The 23,541-nt window shown below is 42.7% G+C and overlaps 1 protein-coding gene across 11 annotated transcripts in view; it reads left to right on the plus strand.

The window, feature by feature from the left end:
• The window catches only part of Tnik (TRAF2 and NCK interacting kinase), a 408,685-nt gene that overhangs the window by 340,265 nt on the left and 44,879 nt on the right, over nucleotides 1-23,541 (plus strand). For 8 of the 11 annotated variants that reach the window (XM_006535517.3, XM_006535519.3, XM_006535518.3 and 5 more), the window contains 6 exons: nucleotides 2,011-2,175; nucleotides 4,973-5,212; nucleotides 9,698-9,804; nucleotides 18,770-18,933; nucleotides 20,846-20,943; nucleotides 23,034-23,057. In XM_006535517.3, coding sequence (XP_006535580.1) covers nucleotides 2,011-2,175; nucleotides 4,973-5,212; nucleotides 9,698-9,804; nucleotides 18,770-18,933; nucleotides 20,846-20,943; nucleotides 23,034-23,057 — 798 coding nt within the window. The remainder of the gene's footprint in view (nucleotides 1-2,010; nucleotides 2,176-4,972; nucleotides 5,213-9,697; nucleotides 9,805-18,769; nucleotides 18,934-20,845; nucleotides 20,944-23,033; nucleotides 23,058-23,541) is intronic. The other 3 variants (NM_001163007.1, NM_001163008.1, NM_001163009.1) reach the window with 1 other exon arrangement.

Consider the following 23,541-nt stretch of genomic DNA (forward strand, 5'->3'; position numbering starts at 1 on the left):
TTGAGATGCACAACCATTACACTGACCCTTAAGAAATACAGGACAGGGTAAGATAAACCTAGAACAAAAGTCTTTCACACATGCTCCACTATGTTCATAGCAGCCTTATTTATAATAGCCAGAAGCTGGAAAGAAACCAGATGCCCCTCAACAGAGGAATGGATACAGAAAATGTGGTACATCTACACAATGGAGTACTACTCAGCTATTAAAAAGAATGAATTTATGAAATTCCTAGCCAAATGGATGGACCTGGAGGGCATCATCCTGAGTGAGGTAACACATTCACAAAGGAACTCACACAATATGTACTCACTGATAAGTGGATATTAGCCCAAAACCTAGGATACCCAAGATATAAGATACAATTTCCTAAACACATGAAACTCAAGAAAAATGAAGACTGAAGTGTGGACACTATGCCCCTCCTTAGAAGTGGGAACAAAACACCCTTGGAAGGAGTTACAGAGACAAAGTTTGGAGCTGAGATGAAAGGATGGACCATGTAGAGACTGCCTTATCCAGGGATCCACCCCATAATCAGCATCCAAACGCTGACACCATTGCATACACTAGCAAGATTTTATCGAAAGGACCCAGATGTAGCTGTCTCTTGTGAGACTATGCCGGGGCCTAGCAAACACAGAAGTGGATGCCCACAGTCAGCTAATGGATGGATTACAGGGCTCCCAATGGAGGAGCTAGAGAAAGTACCCAAGGAGCTAAAGGGATCTGCAACCCTATAGGTGGATCAACATTATGAACTAACCAGTACCCCGGAGCTCTTGACTCTAGCTGCATATGTATCAAAAGATGGCCTAGTCGGCCATCACTGGAAAGAGAGGCCCATTGGACACACAAACTTTATATGCCCCAGAACAGGGGAACGCCAGGGCCAAAAAGGGGGAGTGGGCAGGTAGGGGAGTGGGGGTGGGTGGGTATGGGGGACTTTTGGTATAGCATTGGAAATGTAAATGAGCTAAATACCTAATAAAAAATGGAAAGAAAAAAAAATTAAAAGAGAAAAAAAAAAAACTAATGACTTCCACCTTGCTTTTTGATGCCCATCATGTTCATTTAACTTTCTCTTTACGGTCATCCTTGGGAACAGTCTATTTGCTCCTATAAACATGGACTGACTGGTAGTGACAGAGAATCTGTTTATAAAGAAGCACTAGCTCTCTGAGACACTGGAGAATAAGACATGACAATGGGTAGAAAGGAGAGAAGGTGGGGGCGAGGGGAACAGGAAGGTCCAGATTGCAGGAAGGAGCAGGAGGAGAGTTGGAGGGTGTAGGGTAAGAGTCCATGCTGGGAATGGAAAGCTAGGGGAGGAGCAGTGTATTTTGGGTAGCAGGGAGAGACAATTGAAAGGAAAGGGCCCTAAAGAGAAAAAGAAAATGATACAGGAAGTCTGCGTAAGACAGCCATGTCATTAAGCAGCATCCAGGACGCCCACGTGCCTATCAGCAGCCTGCAAAGAAGAGTAGAGATCTTGTGTGCCACTTCGCCCTCGCCAGTCAGTCCTTGTGTGGCTCTTGTCCCCCTGTCTTATGAGTCAACCCAAAGCAAGTTTCTATTTTCCCCCTAAGCTGTCTCAGTGCCTACTATAGTCCCCTTTGATTATCTGGCGGGCACACCATCTCCCTGACTGATCCTATGGCTTTGTGACTAATCAGCAGGATATTAGCTCAAGGGATGCAAGACAAGCTCTTAGCAGGCCAAGAATGCCCAGTTACCTGACATAGCACAAGCTAATGGGTCTTGTAAGGTCAAGAGCTCAAGGGCCCTGCATACTTGCTGGAAATACTTCCATAAGAAGGAGAAAAGAAAAGAGAAGAAGAGAAAGGAGAGAAAACGATCTTGCTATGAAACAGAAATGACACATTTGGGCTCTTTGAATTCATCAGAGGGGCGTAAGAATGGCTTTGTGGGTTGCTATAGAAAAGCCTTACAGGACAGAGCACTGACTTCTAACCATTGAGATTTTCTTTTCCTTTGACTTTCTAGGTAGAAGAACGCTCAAGACTCAACCGACAGAGTTCACCTGCCATGCCTCACAAGGTTGCCAACAGGATCTCGGACCCCAACCTGCCCCCAAGATCAGAGTCCTTCAGCATTAGTGGGGTTCAGCCTGCAAGGACACCCCCAATGCTCAGACCTGTTGACCCCCAGGTATAATAACCTCTTTTCTGTTCCAGTGGACACTTGTGCCCAGGAAAGCTTACTAAAAAGCCTACAGTATTCCAGCATGGCAGAGAAGTGTTGAAGCAAAGACCCTTAGTATAAAGTCCATGGGAACAGAACCCTCTCTGCATTGTGAGGCTCCAGAATACAGACAGGAAGCATGGAGCTAATGACTTTGAGTCGACTTCAAAGTCACTCTCAGTAAAGTGGCTCCTGTGGAGACCCTTGCAAGTGTTGAAGAGTACAGGGTGGGAACAGCCATTCTTGTAGTTACAATCAGAAGAATTAAAATTCATATACGGACCTTTGAGGTAGAATATACATGTATTCTTCCCTTCCTTGAAATATGGGTAGAAATCTGAACTGGAGAAATGAAATGGGATTGGTGGAATCAATGTGTGCCTTCTAAGCCAGCATTTCTCCTGGCATGCTCACCTGGCAGCCAGCAACATCCGATGAACTTGGTAAAAATGCATATTCCTGGGTCTGCTTCAGACTTACTGACCAGAGATGCAGGGTTGGCTCCGGTAGTCTTTAAAAAGCCTTCCAGGTTGGTTCTGGTGCCCTTTAGGGACTGAGAAGCACTGCATGAAGATGTTTGGTGGGGAGAGATTATTTTGTCATTAAGAAAGGAGCTTTCTGGTATGTTCTTCAAAGATGAAATTCAAAGTGAAATAGAAGATGGAAATTCCATGAGGGGAAAAAAAAGTAATCCAACCTTTCTCACCCAAATATCTTACATTTCTTCCTGGCACCCAGCTGTGGTAAGGCTTCTCCAGTGCATTTGGAGGTCACCTTTGAAATATGAACTGCTGTTTGAATTAAAGGTTAAAGGAATAATGATAAAAATCAAGGCTTTCTTGCATTTTAAGTTAGTGGTAATGAACAAAATGCAAGATTTTTCAGCACCAATGAGCTCAACATACCTTCCTCTGGTTGTTTTTATCTGCATATACTTCTCTTTTATAGACGCTCCAAAAGGGGAGTTTTACAAGGGCTTCTCTTCTTTTAAAAACCTCCTACTTTGATCTTATAATGAACCCTTCCCTTGTTAAGGAAAGCACTGTGGGGAAATGCCCCTTCTGAAATGATAAGGAACTAAGAGTAGACTCTCTGGGAAAGCCTTCTCTGGTGCTCCAGGGTTTTAGGGGGTGTCTGGAATGATCTTCTAAAGTGAGAGTGGGTTTTGTACTAGATACTGCAATGCATTTTGTTTTAATGTTATGCATTGTATTTAATGATATTTGCATCCATGTGAACTTTACAAGGCCTATTCAAAACACTCAGCAGAACAGAGCTTTGAGGATTCTTCCAGCATGTCTCTGTGACATTCTAATAGGCACTGTAGACCAAAGTGGGTTTGGCAGGGCCTTGTATGAAACCCATAGGAAGCCGAGACTGCTTGAATGAGCAGTTTAGTCAGGAAGCACTCTAGATTTTTTTTTTCCCAGCCATGATCCATGTGAGCTAAACCTATGGATGGACCCGGGCTCCCATGAGTGCAGTATACACCCAGAGGTAGAGGACCGGCTTCAGTATTCACAAAATGCAGCACAGGTGGAGGTATCCCTTGCACCCTAGACTTTGATGCTTTTTCTTAAGAGGTCAGATAAAAATCCCAAACAGTACCACATTGCCTGAGTGCCAAAGAAGCATCCTGATACCTGGAAATGGTGTGTGTTTTTAGTGGGGACATCCAGTCCTGTGGAAATCAGGTGGCCCATTTGATAAAGTGCTTTCCATTTAAAAACCCAAGTTCGATCCCTAGAAGACACACATAAAATCCAGACATGGCCCGTGTAGGCTTGTGATCATAGTACTGGGGAGGCAGAGTCAGGGGAATCTACCTTAGGGCTTCTCGACCAGGCAGCTTAGTGAAATTGCAAGTTCGAAGCCAGTGAGAAACTATGTCTTAATCAAAGTGAAAGCTATGTATGCCACAAGCCTTTAATCCCCGCACTCAGAAGACAGAGGCAGGTGGATTTCTGAGAGTTGTTAAAGGCCAGTCATGACGACATTGACTTCTAGACCAGCCTGAACTTCACAAGCAGACCCTGTCTCACGAAGGAAGGAAGGGAGGGAGGGAGGGAGGGAGGGAGGGAGGGAGGGAAGGGAGGGAAGGGAGGGAGGGAAGGGAGGGAGGGAGGGAGGGAGGGAAGGGAGGGAAGGGAGGGAGGGAAGGGAGGGAGGGAGGGACGGGAGTAGAACTCAGGGTTCCAGCTCAGACTCCAGCATATCAGCTGTAACATTTAGGATGTGGCTTAATCTCTTTGTACCTGGGATTGCTCATGTCTCAAATAAGGAGGATGGTTATCTCAACCCTGTGAGATCACAGAAGGAAAGACATTTAGAGTATTCTTCTTTCATAGAGCAATTGTATCTAAAGCCAAAGCTAAGGACTTTACAGGCAGGAGCTTGGGATAGCTTATAAAACATCTTGTGTTGCTGTCCAAGAAATATTGAATAAAAATAATTGTTACTACTGCCACACTACTTCCTGACTTCTTAGCAGTTCCAGACAATAGCAAACTGAACCTGTTTCCAGGAACCCTGAGGTAGCCCTGCAAATTTTCTAAATTGAAGACTCTGAAGGGTTTCCAGATGTGCTCTCTGCAACCTTGACTAGCAGGAATATCTCTGCCAGTGAAGTGTATCCCAAGTGTGATTACTGCTAACTGAAAACTGCCCTGTCGTAGCTCTGATGGATTCAATTCTTGCATACAGATCTTTTTGTCCCTTTAACCTATGGGCTTCTAATAATGCTGCCCCTGTGTTGTGTGCTTAGATCCCGCAGCTGGTAGCTGTCAAATCCCAGGGACCTGCCTTGACGGCCTCCCAGTCAGTACATGAGCAACCCACAAAGGGCCTGTCTGGGTTCCAGGAGGCTCTGAATGTGACCTCTCACCGGGTCGAGATGCCACGCCAGAACTCGGATCCCACCTCAGAAAACCCTCCTCTCCCCACGAGAATTGAGAAGTTTGACAGAAGCTCTTGGTTACGACAGGAAGAAGACATTCCACCAAAGGTAGCATCAGTGCTGCTGGGTGTCTGTGTCACTGCTGCCATTGCCACCATGTGCCACCATCCCATCCCTTTTACAGTTTAGAGAATTTGACTGTGCAACAACACCTTCCTTCTCACATGCGTCTCTTCCTAAGCTGAGTGTTGGCTAGTCATTAATCATTTCTGATCTTCATCTTCCCAAGGGGACAAAGACAGAGAAGTATGTCTTAAAACAGAATTATAACTCTCAACACCAAACATTCTAGGCCGTTTTGCTGTCCGCATTAGCCAACAGACTAGTGGGTATTTTCAGTGATTATTGCATTTCTTGCTAGACAAACCAAATCAATAAAAGAAAATGTGCTTACCCTTATATTTAACAACACAAAACTTGAGCAGATTTCAAGGGTTCAGAAAATGGTATGGGGGCTGGGTAGATGACTCAGTCAGTAACATGCTTGCCATACAAGCATGAGAATCTGGGTTCAGGTCCCTGGCACTCAAGTAAAAGCCAGGCATGGTGGCATGTGCATCTAAGCCTGGTGTTGAGGATGCGGAGGCAAGAAGATCCTTAGCCAAAAGAGTCTAGCTAGATTGGTGAGTTTGTGGTTCAATGAGACCCTGTTATACACACAGAAAGAGAGACAGACAGAGAGATGGAGAGACAGCAGGTTGGAGAGACAGAAACAGAGACACAAACAGAAACACAAACAGAAACAAACAGAAACAGAAACAGAGCCAGAGAGACAGAACAGAGCCAGAGAAAAGCAGAGGAAGGAGAGGGAGAGATTGAGAAAGATACCCAGCATTGACCTCTGACCTCCATAGGTGCATGCATGTGCACGCACACAGACACACACACACACACAGGGTGTCACACTCATGTATACACATGTGAAAACACACATACATGCACAGACAGGCTGGCCTTGTCTTTAAGCATTTCACTTAGCTCTTCTTAAGGAATGCTCCCTTTAGGGTAAGGGGTACTATATGTATTTGCAGACTCAATTAATTACAGAGGGTCGAACTTTTACAGAGAAATGACTAGTTTTCCTACTAGTGTTCCTACAGAACAACCCTAAGTGCTTTGGTTTTATCTCACGTTACTAAGATGATATTTGTTCTGGAATGTGGCTGTTCTGGAAAGTGTCTACAGTCAACCTGGAGGTCTTTGAAATGCTTACGATATTTTGCACCATATTCTTCCTGGTCCATGAATCTTTCCTACTGTGCTTAGCATACAGAGCAGTGACAATTGTAATGTCCTGGATTTCCAGAAAACGGTTACTACTAACTCCGTGAAAGAGAAAGTGGATTTAATGATTTACAAACTATTACCTTTTCCCTCTCAAGTGGGGTCACAACAGGATTCCCATTATTCTGACAATGAAACAGTGACTGTGCTGTTGTCTTAGTCAGGGTTTCTATTCCTGGACAAAACATCATGACCAAGAAGCAAGTTGGGGAGGAAAGTTTACTTTTCCATACTGCTGTTCATCACTGAAAGAAGTCAGGACTGGAACTCAAGCAGGTCAGGAAGCTGGAGCTGATGCAGAGGCCATGGAGGGATGTTCTTTACTGGCTTGCCTCCCCTGGCTTGCTCAGCCTGCTCTCTTATAGAACCCAAGACTCCCAGCCCAGAGATGGTCCCACCCACAAGGGGCCTTTCCCCTTAATCACTAATTGATAAAATGCCTTACAGTTGGATCTCATGGAGGCATTTCCTCAACTGAAGCTCCTTTCTCTGTGATAACTCCAGCTGTGTCAAGTTGACACAACACTAGCCAGTACAATTGACCCCTTGTCAACTTGACACACAAACACATCACTAGTAAGCCTCAACCCTTACATTCTTATTCATCCCCAAGATCTAAATAACTTTAAAAGTCCCACAGTCTTTACATATTCTTAAAATTTCAATCTCTTTAAAATATCCATCTCTTTTAAAATCCAAAGTCTTTTTACAATTAAAAGTCTCTTAACTGTGGGCTCCACTAAAACAGTTTCTTCCTTCAAGAGGGAAAATATCAGGGCACAGTCACAATCAAAAGCAAAAATCAATCTCCAACCGTCCAATGTCTGGGATCCAACTCACTATCTTCTGGGCTCCTCCAAGGGCTTGGGTCACTTCTCCAGCCATGCCCTTTGTAGCACACACGTCATCCTCTAGGCTCCAGATGCCTGTACTCCACTGCTGCTGCTGCTCTTGGTGGTCATCTCATGGTACTGGCATCTCCAAAACACTGCATGACCCCTTCAGTCCTGGGCCTTCAATTGCAACTGAGGCTGCACCTTCACCAATGGCCTTCCATGGCCTCTCACAGTGCCAAGCCTCAGCTGCTTTGCGTGACCCCTTCATGCCTTCAAAACCAGTACCACCTGGGTGACCCTTACATATTACCAAGTCCTGCTGCAGCAGGAGTACAACCTTGGCCATCTCTGGAATACACCCTCTTTGTGCTTTCAGAAAACACTTCCAGGAAGATGTCACCTCAATGATGCTGGTCTCTTCTTAATCACCGCTAATTTCTTAGCTCCAGCTAACCAGCATCAATAGTCCCAGTAATGCAAAGTTTTTGCTTTGGTAGTTCTGGTATCTTGTTAATCACAGCTGATTCTTCAGCCCCAGCTAACCAGAACTACAGAATCTTCACAATCAAAACAACAATGGCCCTGAAAAGAGTATTTAATTTTCCCTCTGAAATTTCACAAACCAGACCTCCATCTTCTGCAGTTTTCTCAACATTATCTTCCAAGCTCCTACACAACATCCGACAGAGCTCTTAACAACGGATGGATCTTCAAGCCCAAAGTTCCAAAGTCCTTCCACAGTCCTCCCCAAAACATGGTCAGGTTGTCACCGGAATACCCCACTCTGCTGGTACCAATTTGTCTTAGTCAGGGTTTCTATTCCTGGACAAAATATCATGACCAAGAAGCAAGTTGGGGAGGAAGGGGTTTATTCAGCTTACATTTCCACATTGCTGTTCATCACTGAAAGAAGTCAGGACTGGAACTCAAGCAGGTCCGGGAGCAGGAGCTGATACAACACTAGCCAGTACAGCTGTGGTCTTCAGGGGGACTCAGAAATCCCATCTCAATGGTTACTTAGAGGAGAGCTTCATTGTGAGAAATAAGCTGTACACAAGAGCTGAAGACTTGAAAGAGGAAATGTCTTACTTAGCCACTCTTTAAAAACTTGATCTGTATAAAGCTAGGAAGAAATGTTAGGTACATTTAAATATTCAGGTTTCAGCCAGTCATTGAGCCCTCTCCAGATGTTTTCTTTGCAAAGAGGAGAGGGAGAAATAACAACGGCAGTGCTTAATCTGAACAGAAGTTAGACCAACTTGTCCATTTTGTTTTGCTTCCTTGATTCCACCAAAACGAATCGTGTTTTTCAAAACAGATAAAGGATAACACATTGACAATAATCTTCTGCATTAATATTCATGTTTCTTGCAAATAATTGATTCCCGTTGTACAATACCCAGTCCCAGAATGTTTATGCCTTGTGTTTGTATGCTTTATGAGAGGAGACACATTGGAGTTCTACTTGATGCTCTACCCAGTTGAGCAAGTAATACAGACTAATGCTGCTTCCCACTTTTTAATATTTAAATGGGCATTTTGAAGACCCTTCCAGTATTTTCAATATTAATTTTGTTTTATATACAATAACATTTACTAATTAACAAAACACACATTGTTTGGGATTTTGATTGACAGTACTAATTTGCTTAGGAAGTAAAACCATCTATGTTTTCATATTCTATGAGAGAGAAGACCTGCAGAACTTGCCTGTGGTTAGAGCTCTTCTGCTCTTGAGAGAGCCCTGGTTCATTTCCCCACACACACATTGGGTGGCTCACAACCACCTGTAACTCTAGTTCTAGGACATCTGATGTCTTCTTCCAGCTTCCATGAGCACCCAGAACATACATGTTATATGTGCATACATACATGCATAGCATACATGGACTCACACGGACACAAATATTAAAATTGAATCATACATTAATAGATTCTCTGGGCTCCCTAGTATGTGATTTATTGTCCGAGGTCTAGACTAATACTCCAGTTTTTCACTAGAGTTCGTAATCTATTCGTTAAGATGAGCTAAATGTGACTCCCTCTACATGGCCCCCACTTAATGACACTTTCAAGGGAGTAAGGTCACTCCAAAGAGGTTTCTCCTAGCTCCCACTGTTGCCCAAACAAGAGGTATTTTCTTCTAGCTCAATAGTCCAACGTCATTAGTGCAATCTGACTTTTGTTTCTGAGATGAAAATGACCCTCTGGTTGTGGAATGTGCCTCTTGACTTTTGACAGCAGAGCCTCCTTTGGCTTTGTTTCTTTCCCTGAAGCGTGAAAGACAGTTCTTTCATGGACGAGGCACTGTCTGTAACTTGTAACCAGTCTTCGGAGAGGAAGATGCTCCTCAGACAGTAGCCTGCCTACACTGTGTTCCGGGAAATGGTTCTGAATTCTGTTTATCTTCCAGGTGCCTCAAAGAACAACTTCTATATCCCCAGCACTAGCCAGAAAGAATTCCCCTGGCAATGGCAGTGCTCTGGGCCCCAGACTTGGATCTCAGCCCATCAGAGCAAGGTAAGGGGAAGGAGATCACCATGATTATCTGAGATGCCTGCTATTTCTCTGATCCTTTCTTCACTTTTGAAGCCTATGTGCTTGTCATCTAGACTGGTGGCCTTTCAATAACTTCGATATGACAGGTTTTTAAATCTGGGTAAAAACTTGGAAACACAGACACAGTTGCGGCATTGCAAACCATTGTCTCAGAGACCCCATTCACAGAGCCAGAAATACAAAATCTGAGTTGAGTTGTAGCACCAGGTCAAGAAGTGTGCCCCAAGAACCACTGAGACATCACAAAGGTCTTGCTGGGGAAACAGTAAGTTGCTGCAGGAATTCTATAGCTTGGTACTTACAGGACCAGTTTTGATCAGGAAGTCATCCCAGTGGCATTATAGAGGGTCTCTGAAGTTCAGTCATACTTCCATGATTTATTCTATGTTCTTCCAGAATTTTCCTTCTACCATGCATATTCCTATAATCAGGAGGTTCCACTGGATGGGGCCGAGATCTCAAAGGATGCTGGGAAGTAAGCAGTATGTACACAGTATCTGGGCAGACTTTATGTGGCAACAGATGCTGTTTGTTGCTGTCGTTCATCAAGTTTCCCTCGGATTTGTCATGATGAATACATCCTTTTTTTAGGAGTCGCTGAAATAGCAAGCGGCCTCTGCTTGGTCTATAAAAAGGACACATTAGGGCAGGCTGCTTTCTTCTTCATTATGTTCATGATGAGAGAAAGTCCATGAAGTGGGGAAGGGAAAAGAGGACAGGGGCTTATTGTTTTGCTTGTATATAAAATTCTTAGCAAATTCACTCTGCTCTTACCTTGAAAGGCCTTAGGAAGGGATCATTCATTCCCTAAAGGAGGAAGTATTCTACTTAGAATCTCAGGAGAAAAAAGATTCCAGCCTCATTCTAAGTAGAGACACAAATTGTCGGAGTCTGGAGTCTGTGAAACTCCTCTGGGGCTTGCTAGATCTGTGTCTAGCTGTGTGGCTAAGCAGCCCCAGGTTAACTAGAAGGTGCCATGGCCAGGGAACAGAGAATGTTAGCACTGCATGCAGACTGAGCATCATCAATTCCTTTCTTCTTATCCCGTTATCAGCATCTCCTCATCTGTTGAAACGGCCCTAGAAGATATTTTCATTAGATCAGTTGCTTGGAATCTGGCTGTTTAGCTCAAGCATCATCCAAGCTTGAAGTATTTTTTATGCTGTCAACCAAAAAGAAAGACTTGCTTTTATAGGCAAGCAAGAAGCAGCTGTTTAATTCCTCTGAATTGTTTTAATGACATAAGGGCCTAAGATAATGGGTGTTTTATGGCCAGTAACTTATAAAAGGTGAAGGTGGTTTCCCTTGAAACACTCAAATTCTACATTTTGCACAAAGAATGTAGACTTTGAGAGAGATGACCAGCATTTTTCTACTTACAGTAGAGAGGTGGGAGCTAAGAGGTTGCAGCTATTCACCTACAGTACACATCATAAAGATTTTGGGTGAGAGAGTGGAGAACCCCAACTCTTCCTGGGAGACAATCAGCAGAACAACCTTGCTTTGGCTAGTATTCACGACTACCTGACCAGCACATAAGCTGTGAAGCACTGGGCTGGTGAGATGGCTCAGGAAAGCAGTTAAAGACAAGTGACATATAAACCTGGCAAGCCAAGTTTTATCTCCAGAACCTGTATAAAATTAGAAGGAGGGAAGCCTGTAAAGCTATCCTCTGACTACCACAGCTTGCCATGGTAGGCATCAATGTCCAGCATCTTTCTCTATGCCCCGAGTTCACTGATGCAGCTAGGGTGGCTAGCCAAGAAGCTCCAGAGCTCCTGCTGCCCTTCCCTCCCCAGCTCTGGGATTACAAACGGTGCTGCTGCACTTCTCAGGTGGCTACTGAGGCTCCAAATTCAGGTCACTGTGTTTGCACAATGAGCATTGTGTTGACTGTGCTATCTTTGGGAGATGCCCTGCGTTCCTTCACCTCTGCCGTAAAATAAGCAGCCTGAACACTTGGTGGGGTTGGCTGTCATTTACTTGTCACCGGTCTACAAGTGAACCACAAAGTTCCGCTGATCTGAGATCACTCACACCACTTCTCTGAGCTGCCTGTTTCGTCAGAACTTTGAAGGAAAACCCACCAAATGCACAGGGTTTTTGAAGCCTTTGCTTGAGTCATCTTCCTTGTATCATGGTAGGTCCTATGGCCAAACCCTGGGCATACAAAGGAACTTCACAGGGCATCCAAACTGGGGCTCATGCCTCCTACATTATTCCTCATAGTTCTTTTGCTACCTATCAAAGGATGATCATTCATTAATGAAGACTTTAAGTGTGTGGTGTGTGTGTGTGGGGGGTGTTTTAAGTGTGTGTGTATATATATATATATGAAACAATACTTCTAAGCTATATTTGTTATAGTTGGTCAATATTTCTTTTATTTCTATAGCAGCACTTACTCAGACATGTCAGTGATATAAATAGTGACACAGACTCTTTTTTTTTAGTATTTCATAGCTTAGGCTTTTTAGCTAGGGCAGTCTCCCAGCTACTCTAAACTTAACCCAACTAACTAGCCTACATCCTGCCACGTGACTAGTTCTACCTTACTGCTCTGTTCACCTCTGGGTCAGCTGGCTGAATCTCCAGCATCTCATTTCTTCTTCTAGCCCTGAACTCCCCCAGCCAATCAGTAGTGAGACAATCTCTGATATATACTAGATTGCCTTAGGCAGGTGAGGAAGAGTGAATATTTACAAAGTGGAGAACACATTAATAAGCCATAGAAATAGCCATACCAGAATCCTGCCATCATTTAGCTCTCTGATGGTACGGAATTGCTATGTACAAGACTATATGTGGCCTTGGAAGTGTTTAGGGTCTGACTCCATGGCCCATAGGTCCAAGTGTACCTCATGCTCTTTGAGCTACATATGTCACTGGAGACAAATGAGATCTTGCTTCTCTTTCTTATCTTTCTTTGGAGTAGGTATATAAATTTACTTATTTAAAGCATAAGTTTTATACCTAGACCCCAAGTAAAAATAGCAGGTGTGGTAATATGCTTAGAATTCCAACTAACTAGCCTACATCCTGCCACGTGACTAGTTCTACCTTACTGCTCTGTTCACCTCTGTGTCAGCTGGCTGAATCTCCAGCATCTCATTTCTTCTTCTAGCCCTGAACTCCCCCAGCTGATCAGTAGTGAGACAATCTCTAATACGTACTAGATTGCCTCCCCCCGACCCACCCCCCCAGCCAATCAGTAGTGAGACAATCTCTGATATATACTAGATTGCCTTAGGCAGGTGAGGAAGAGTGAATATTTACAAAGTGGAGAACACATTAATAAGCCATAGAAATAGCCATACCAGAATCCTGCCATCATGTATCCAGTGGATACAGACTGGAGGATTCCTGGGGCTTCCTGGTCTTCCAGCCCAGTCAAGTATGGCGAGCTACAAGCCAATTGAGACCCATTCTTCATTTGTGGCAGGCTTTTCAGTACCTTGCCTTATGTTTTTGAGGCAATTTATATTTATTTCAGAATTTAATAAACACCTCTGGAGCACTTATATTTATGTCATAGTATTTTCATTGTATCACAAATATTTTTAAATTATTTGTGTGTGTGTGTGTGTGTGTGTGTGTGTGTGTGTGTGTGTGTGTTTAAGTCAGAAGACACCTGGGCAGAGTTGGTTATCAGTAGAATCCAGGGATTGGACTCAGGTCACCATAATAGAACAGCAAATAGCTCTACCTGCTGAGCCATCTTGCCAACTAGCATTACAGATATTAAAACCTATTAAACCTATTCAACTATTAAACTATTAAAACCATATAGTGATTCTAAAGCAGTGGCTTCCATCACTCTCATTTTAAAGATGGGGAGCTAAAATAAACCGAGCTTAAACAAACATCCCCAAGTGCCAAAGAGGAAGGGGCAGGACTAAGATTTGAACTCTGGTAGCCTGTCTGGGGAACCCCTGACTCACTGTCAGGACACGTTTTGTCTCTGACTTTCTCACTCTGTAGTATATAGGTGTGATGAGAGTCCCTCAATCCTGAAGGCACTGGCGTCTACCTTACCGCCTTCGCTGTCTTTGAAAGGATGTGATTGTATGGAACTTTTTGGTATCCCAAACGTTCCCCTCTCATCTAGAACAGGATCATCTCATACGTTCATTAGCTCCCCTTCTAGAGGTAAAAGTAGGTGGCAGCCCAGTGTCTCGAGCGGTTCCTCCTCCCTGTGAAACTGAGTGTTGCTTAAGCTGCACACACAAGCCCCGCATGCTCCTGGATGCAATGGTCTCATTGAGGGTGATCAGGAGAGGAAATAAAGATTGTAATAAATCATGTAGAACTATCGCTGTTTTAAAACTTCTCAACTCTTTAAGATTTAGTTTGATCCATTAATCCTTCTTAAGACAAATTAAAATATGCTCAAACAAGTACGTTTAGAACATGAAAATATTTAAATTAATCCAGAAACAGTCCAAAAAATGATTAAATGATTAACCTCAGAAAATAATTCCCTGTTCCATCCCAAACCTTTCTTCTTATGACTTGTTTTTTTCTTGCCAAAGAACAATGTAAAGAGAATTTTGGCAGTCAGCCAGTTAATTAAAGACTTGGCCCAAGGCTTTGGACACAAAATCATATTGTAATCCTCATTTTCTGTTTTGACTTTTTACAAAGTTCAAGTAGATAGGATAATTGCCACATATTCCTTCAGTGTTTGTCATTGTTTGCTGGGTAGAAGAAGCATGAACTTAAATTTAGCATTTAAAGAAATGTATTTGGATAATTTGAAGTTGTTTCCTGCTTAGATCCAAGTAGTCCTGGTTAATATGTGAACAAGGGAAATCTATTATTTAGTGGAATTTGGAAGTTGAACCTCTATGAACATGTATTTGAGAGCCCGAAGCCCATAAGGCAAATCACACATACATAACAAGAAAGAGAAAAATATCATATGACATTTCTAATATTTTTAAGAAAAAAAAAATAAAGGTAGAAAAAAAACATTAAGTCCCCCTGCTTCCCTGGTTGGTTTCTCAGACACTAAGTATTTCTTTCAGTGTGCAGCAGTAAGAATAGCAACTTAATACACTCAGCACCTGGGATGGTGAGCTGGCATGAAAAGGGCTTGTGCTAATGAGGCCCAAGTCAGGAATCAAGTGCTCATGGGATCTAATTAGTCTCACACAGGAAGAAGAGCAAGCTTTCCAAGCTTCATCAAAGCACATCCCAGACAGGTCTGTAAATAGCCAGGGTCCTAACATGCCCACAGCCTTCTGTCTATTCATCCTCTACCCCTAGCTAGGCACCCACTGGGCCCAGGATGGAGGCAGACAGCGTTAAGAGCTAGTACCATCCAACTCACCCTTCTGTTCTGATCTGCACTCCCTGTCTCTTACCACAGACCTGATGATCTATCCTGATGGCTCTTCTTAACATCCATCTATACGCACAAGAAAAACACCAGCTTTGGTCTCCACTAGGGCTATGCCAGCCGTTCTGATACTATACCAAGTCCCAGTGTGTCTCACTTCTATATAACGCCACCCATGATCCCTCAGTGTGCATGAATTTTCCCCAAACACCAATGGCATTTACAGTCGCTATTTACATAGCTTTCAGGGTTACAACCTGCTAACTATTGTCTCTACAACCTGTATCTCATTGCCATGGTGATGATGTCACTTGACTGTACATCTGGCCCGACCTTCTCTCAACTTCTTCCTGATGCAAGGCTCAGTTTATGTGTGAGTTAACAAGGTTTTGACTGAAGCATCAAAGGGAAGCTAAATAGATCAAGTACCTGAATACTGTCACTGCAGCCCAGCCCCGGCAGAGAACATTTTAAAGCATGTAGCACCACACTTCTATCAATAGTTGCTTAAAAACCAAGAGAGTGACATTATCATTATCCCACAGAATCAGAACAGAATAAGTAACTTTAATGAAATCTACCCCTCTCAGTTTACAAACTATTTGGTTAGTAATATGTTTGATGACAAATAATTTGAGAACTTATTAATAACTCCCTGACCACCACTGTTTGATAAAAGAGAGCAGGGGAAGAAGTCATTATTTGAGGACTAGAGACGATTGTTTTCTATGAAAAATAACACGTTTATAACATAAGATACTTAGGAAAGAAACTCTGATCATTTTAAGTATTTTTCTAATTTAGGGGTACTTGCATTTGGGATCTAAATTTATTTCAACCCCTTAGATACAAAAAGTTCCCACAAGAATAGTTACTGTCCATTAAAGAATGCCATTATTATAGAAAGAATTCTTGATTCTCATGAGCTTCACCAACAGTCATTCTAAAGTTGGCCTTACTGTTGAGTTGACTTAGCATCTACAAATGCTGTAATATTATCATAAATTCTAAATTTATATCATCAATATTAATGAATTGTGAGCTATGACTGTTTTTACATAAAGTTCACCGTGAAGTTAACCATGGTTGCTAGTCACTTCTACTAAACCACGAGTTGTACCAATACATTACTACAAAGTAAGATGTGTGGTTTAAAAGTCTGTGTGTAGAACCACAATGAAGCTCATTGCTTTTGAAAGCTATCTTTTTTAAAAATCAACAAACAAAAAAGATTATGTCGCATGCTGTTTTTTTTTTGTTTGTTTGTTTGTTTTGGCTTACAACATTGGATATTTTGTGGCCAGGCCATTGGTAGAGTACGATTACAGATGTCTTAGTATGAGGGCCCTGTTATTGTCAACTCTATATGGGACACATCCAACACCCAACACATTGCCCAGAACCTGGTGCACACTCCATGCTCTTGAGCCAGCCAGATCAAATGGAAGCAAAATCACACATTTTAAACAACACCTCACTGTGTCTGAACCAGAGCACTGCATGTCTCCACTCACAACAATGTTCTCAGAGTGTAGAGAATGAGAGATTTTGCAAGTGGTAGAGACAATGGGTGCTCTATTTAAACAACTGTGCTGTTCATTATTTTTGTTGTTGTTGTTGTTTAACAAAATCATAAAAATGTCAGCAACCAGAATTGCTGGCCTTTCCTCTTCATTTGATGTAGGTCCAGGTGATGGAGGTAGGCAAGCTCTATGTTCGCCTGTCATCCTGTTTCACTGGAGGAGGCTAAGCAGGAAGGAAAGGAACTGTGTGCCTAGCTAGAGTCACAGAGCACATGCACTGTATCCTGGCACTGATCTATCTCAACTGCCTGACCATTCTTACCAGGATAATACTAAGAAGATGCATTCTGCTCTTTGTGGTCAATAAAGGTCAACATGAGGTAGATGTTGAATCTACACTGAACCCAGAACCACCTGCAACTCCAGCTTCAGGGAGTCTGACACCTGCTTCTGCACACACACACACACACACACACACACACACACACACACACATATATACTTGTGGACAAGCAAAATTTCAAAGAGAAAGATGATCACATAGACTACAGTGAAAAGTACCTTTATATATTTGCATACATATGTTTGTTCACAGAGTTCAGGACATTTCAACCAAGAATTCCAATACTATAAAAAACAGAGTTGAGTTTCAGTGTGCAGATAGATGGCTGGTTCTTTGTTATTTGCCAAGGCAGTGTGTTGGGATGACTAATAGGAGAATGAATTACCAGACTAATTTGTCCATATGATGGGTTATTTTGCAGCCAGAACTCTTCAAAGCATAAGAAAGTGCTCACAGTACCTGTTTTTCCTCTACAGTGTTAGGGAGAAAAAAAGTAAGAAATAAAATTGAATATTTGATAATTTGCCAAATAGTAAAATATAGTTGACTATTTTCTGGCTTGGGAATTGCATGGGTTCTTCCTCATATTTCCCCTTTCATAGGTTTCAAGTTCTCTACAATAAATACTGGGGGCACTGTTTAAAGGAAGGCCTCCTCTCATGGCTCCTCATCTCAGAGCTAGTGCTCCAGCCTGATGACCCAAGAATTGAGTGTGAAGCTCATCCCATGCCCTCCCCAGGAAAGCCTGGCCTCCATGTTCCCTTGTTACCCCACAACCACCTTATTAATGTATACAAGATAAAATTTACATGTATTTATGTGTACCATGTGATACACACACATATATACACACATACATACATATAACTTAACTTAAACAGTTACTGGGTTTTGTAACAAAAACATTTAGGATCTGATTTAACCTGGCTGTGGTACTGCAGTATTCTATAAAATGAGACCTGCTTTAAGCATACATATTAAGTAAAGGCATCAGAGTGTACAACAAATTTCTAAAGCTTGCTCATCCTATCTAACTGAAACCTTTCTTTGCTTGCATCCCATTGTTTCCAAACCAAACTCTATCAGCTGCTGCTGATCCACATTGTACACTCTGCGACTCTGAGTTGTGCCTATCCATATACAAGGTATTCATGCAGTGCATGTCTTCTCATGTGCTTGACATATGTACAGAGTATGTATGTGCTACATATGTACAGCCATGTGATATTTCCTTTACCGGCTAGTGCATCAGTGGATATACGTCGATTCTGAATTTTGCTGTTACAGATAGTGTGCAACAGTGATTGGATCCATCTCTTTCACACAGAGACCTCACTTCCTCTAGATACATACCCAGAAGCAGAATTGTCAGGTCATATCATAGGTCTTTTTATAATTATTGGAGGACTCCCCATAAAACTTTCCATCATGGATATGCTAATTTGCATCCAACAGAGTACAAGGATTTCCTTTTTCAACACCCTCAGTAGCACTGACTATCATTCCTCTTTTTAAGAAAACCATTTTAATAATGTAAGGTGCTGCTGAGTACCTATATATGGCTTTTTTTTTTTTTTGCATTTTTCTTTTTAATGTCTATCCAGGTCCTTCACAGCTTATATTTAAAGTCTTATTTATCTCTTGCTACTGAGTTGTTAAATGAGTGCCTTGTTTGCTTGCGTGTTGACGTGCAGCCCTTGTATTCTCCCATGCCCGCAGCAACCCTGATCTGCGCAGGACAGAGCCAGTCCTGGAGAGTTCCCTGCAGCGGACAAGCAGTGGCAGTTCCTCCAGCTCCAGCACTCCCAGCTCCCAGCCCAGCTCCCAAGGAGGCTCTCAACCTGGCTCCCAAGCAGGATCTAGTGAGCGGTCCAGAGTGCGGGGTAAAGTACTCCATTCTATCACACCCGGGAGGAAAGCCGGAGCAGAAAGACGGTTACTGTCTGACTCTGGCAGCAGGGTGGCCACTGGTAGATGATACTGAAAATTATCTGCTGGCTCGTGCTTGTGTCTCCTGAGGGACTGGACTACCATCCCTAATTGTGCATGTGACATCAGAGTGTGACCACCCATCCTATATATCTATCTAAAATTTCAATTTCCAGACAAATCTCCATGTAGTGGCCTTACTACCAAATATTTGTGACTGCAAAATATTGGGAACCATCCAGTTTCCCAAATGTCCATTTCTGTTCGATTCCTCATTTTCAATCTCACGTGCCCCACTGTCTTGTTTCCATGGCACCAGACACCCCTTCCAGGGTCCTAGTATGTTTTATAATCTTAGGTATTTCTCAAGATGAAATTCCCTAAAAACCATTTTAAAATAAGTACATAAGAGAGAAAGAAATACCTTCGCCTTAAAGACACATGTTCAACTCTTCTGGATGTTCCTACTAGATAAGCAAAATATATAGCCTCATATTTAATTCAAAGCATTCTGCATCGCTCAGTTTTCAGTAATGAAAAAAGCCCATGGAAAGACTATAGTATAATTAATACCTAGCAAAACACTGTTCTAACGAGTTGAAATTCACTCTTCTGAGTCATCTTCTTCAGAAGATAAATTTGCTCACAGGTAATTAATTCTAGGCTTTCTGAAATACAATTTGATACATATTAATGATAAGCCACTCTTCCTGAAGGAAGCCCCTATTTCCTCCATGGCCCCTTGAGTAGGCACAACCACAATTTACCTCCTCTATTAATCATTTACATTTCAGTTAAGTAAAACCTCGGTATATGCAACTTTCTTAAGCTTGAGGTTTAACATGTGACACCCATGACTGAGCATTGAGACTTAGATTGTCCCACAGCTGACTTGCTGTTCCTGACATGGGTGGCCTGTCTCTGAGTGCTAGGTGTCTCTGGGACACTGACCCAGACAACTGCCGTTCCCTCAACTTTTTTTTTTTTTAATGTTCATGGAGTTTTTGTAAAGAAGATCAGTGTTACCCATACCACTTTAATTCTCTGAGCTAGCTCAGGCTTAATTCTCACATGCTTTCCTGCATTCCCTACTTCTGATTACAACTCATCTCTGCCTGGGGATTCAAGCCAAACAAGAAACCCTCAGCTTTCCGACTGCTCTACCTATGCCCTAAGTACCACAGCGCCTCTGTGGCTGCAGGCCACCTCCCTCACCCTTGCTCCACACCCATTTTCTTGGGCCTTTATAATCGGCACCTCCCTGATCCCGCATCACTCTTTCTTCCTTAAAGGTCTCAGATCACGTCTCAGATCTCCTTTTAAGACTCATGCCGTCAAATAAAACTCTTTTATTCCTCATAAACTTCAATCAGAATAGTCTGTTCTGGTGAATAGAAGATAAAAGAAGAAAACAAGGCTAGAATTTTAATTTAGAAGCTCATTTGAAATAATGATTAAGAGGATATTCAAAATTCAGAAGGATTCCCAACTAAGTCCATCACTTCACGGCTACGTGTGTCATTCTTCGGGTCTGTACTCATCAGGAGATTAAGAACATGGAGCCATAGTACTATGTGGGAGCAAGGATGAATGGCAGTGATTGACAGAATAAGCGTTTGGTGTTGTGCCTAAGACACAGTAAGCTCTTGGTAAACGGTAGTGACAAGTACAGTGCTTGCTGAAGAGTCTCAGTTTTACTGTTGACTTCTCGGTGGCAGGCCTACATTGTCGACCTCTGTTTTCTGAGCATTTATTATTTTTCCATGGATACATATAGGTTTGCCTCGTGAGTTGGCTTTCCTTAGTCACTCCCTCAGAATGCGAGACAGGCTTTTCTAATAGCTGTGTTCCTGTTCTCTCCTCTAGCCAACAGTAAGTCCGAAGGATCACCCGTGCTCCCCCATGAGCCTTCCAAGGTGAAACCAGAAGAATCCAGAGACATCACACGGCCCAGTCGGCCAGCTGTGAGTGCTTTTCTTTCTACGGATTTGGAACTCTTCCTTTACCTGGGGATCCCAGGATGATGTAGTTAGGGTTGCCTTTATGACTCAAAGCAAAAGTTGGGAGATGAATAAGAGCACTGTGTGCTAAACACATCTAGAAGACAGTCATGCATGACGAGGAAGGTACGGAGTGGATTTTAGGCTGCTTCCTCTGCTCTGAGGGCTTTTGTTGCTCATCACCATTCTAGGAAGAAGGAAAGAAATTAGCTCACACCATCGCACAATATTTGCTCATTACTTTGACAAGAAAAGATGTTAAAAGTAGCAGTTAGGAAACCTGGGCTGTTCCTATGAGTTGCTTCATCCAGACTCCACACTGGCTTTCATATGGACTATAATTACAGTCTTCTGCTCCTTGTCATGTTTTATGGACTATCTTTTCTGGACCAAAACGTAATAAGTATGTGTGACACAGAACCTGGCAACTTGACATTCCAGCTTCATTGCTTGAAAATGAAGGACCCAAGTGTATAAACGGAGGGTTTTAGCATCAAATGTATAAGCCAAGGACAGGACAGCTCCAAGTTATGGTTGAGGGGAAGGTTTTCATTGTAGCTAAGAGAATAGAATTGCCAGAGGCATCTGGAAGCGTCCAAAGCAGAAAGAGGAAACAGTAATGGCCAGAAGACTGGACTAGGTCATGAAAGGAGGGCAAGGGAGAAAGGAGACCAAGAGAGAGGGGCAAGAGAGGGGAAGACAAAAGAGCACACAGCTGAAAAGATGGGGTTATATGGGAATGAGAAGGAGGGGATGAGAAGACCATGGGTTGGAGCAGTTTAGGATAGCCACAGGTAGTTGTAAGACTAAGGGAGCTTGGAGGACAGCATGCCCTTCAGTATGCTAACAGACATCATGGATAGCTATTTGTCCCTTCTGACAGTGGTGAGGATATGGGTACTTTGGTGGGGGTGCCACAGTTTAGGGGTGTGGAGTTTCCTTTGGGCCCAACACCAAGTAGATTTAAAGAAAGAAAGGATCTGGGCTAAGGATGTAGTTCAGTTGGTTAAGTGCTCATTCTGCCCACCTGAAGCCCTGGATTCGGTGCCCAGCAGCACATAAGACAGACATGACGGTATATACCACAAGTTTAAAGTCATCTTTGGGTGAATAATAAGTTCAAAGCCAATCTAGGATACATGAAAAATTGTCTCAAGTAGATAGATAAATGATAGATACGTTAGATAAATGATAGATAAATACCTAGATGAGATAAATAGATAGATAGATAGATAGATAGATAGATGAAAGAAATGCTCACAGTCATCTATTGGATGGAACACAGGGCCCCCAATGGAGGAGCTAGAGAAAGTACCCAAGGAGCTAAAGGGGTGCGCAACCCTATAGGTGGAACAACAATATGAACTAACCAGTACCCCCCAGAGCTCGTGTTTCTAGCTGCATATGTATCAGAAGATGGCCTAGTCGGCCCTCAGTGGAAAGAGAGGCCCATTGGTTGTGCAAACTTTATATGCCTCAGTAGAGGGGAACGCCAGGGCCAAGAAGTGGGAGTGGGTGGGGGAGGGTATGGGGGACTTTCGGGATAGCATTTGAAATGTAAATGAAGAAAATAACTAATTAAAAAAGAGAGCTAAATAAAAAAGAAAGAAAGAGAGAAAGAAAGAGAGAGAGAGAGAGAGAGAGAGGAAGGAAGGAAGGAAGGAAGGAAGGAAGGAAGGAAGGAAGGGGAAGGAAAGGGAAGGAAAGGAAAGGAAAGGAAAGGAAAGGAAAGGAAAGGAAAGGAAAGGAAAGGAAAGGAAAGGAAAGGAAAGGAAAGGAAAGTGCAGGCTGGCTGAAACTTAAACTTGGTTTAAGTTTCTTAGATGCTGTCCTGTGAATGAATGACTCTCAACTACTAGTTTTTGCATCTTAAAGTTGGGGAATTGCTAAGAAATAACAAAGGGGATTTGTATCATTCTGGCCTGAGCTTTTCTTTGCTTGTCTGTCTGTATCAGTTTTCTAATAACAATGCCAATTTTGTGTCTAACCTGCTTCTTTTCTTCTGGCTTTTCCCTGACTGTGGATTCTTCTGAATTGGGTTCCTCTTGCCACAGAGCTATAAGAAAGCTATAGATGAGGTTAGTACTGCCATTTCTTGGTCATGCTTTCATAAGATGTGAATATTGAACTTATTTCCTGTTGTTGACATTCAGAGAGGAAGCCAGTGGTATCATGGGGAAAAGTCCTTTTATACACACCCTTGTTTGGGAGAGGAGGGCTCCTTCAATAGAATCCAGCCTGAGACCCTCAGATCTACCCATAAAAAGCCCCAGAGTCCTTCACTAAGCAAAAATATTGCTTTCCTAGTGTCCCAACTGGACAAAACACAGACATCAGTATTTTGGTTTCTCCTTCCAGTGCCTTCTAATCACAAACCTGTATTTTCCAGCCTTGCTTGGAGATGGCCCTCAGCAGTTTTACTAACACATCCCAAATTTATAGTGTGTAATTTGTGAACAAGGAGTTACTGGTTATTGTTAGATTAATTTTGTGGGACATTAACAACACCATAGGCAGCAACATCAACCTTAGCTAATGAATCCGGGCTAGTTAAATGATCTA

Source organism: Mus musculus, chromosome 3 (genome assembly GCF_000001635.26).
Source record: "Mus musculus strain C57BL/6J chromosome 3, GRCm38.p6 C57BL/6J".
NCBI classification, from domain to species: Eukaryota; Metazoa; Chordata; class Mammalia; order Rodentia; family Muridae; genus Mus; species Mus musculus.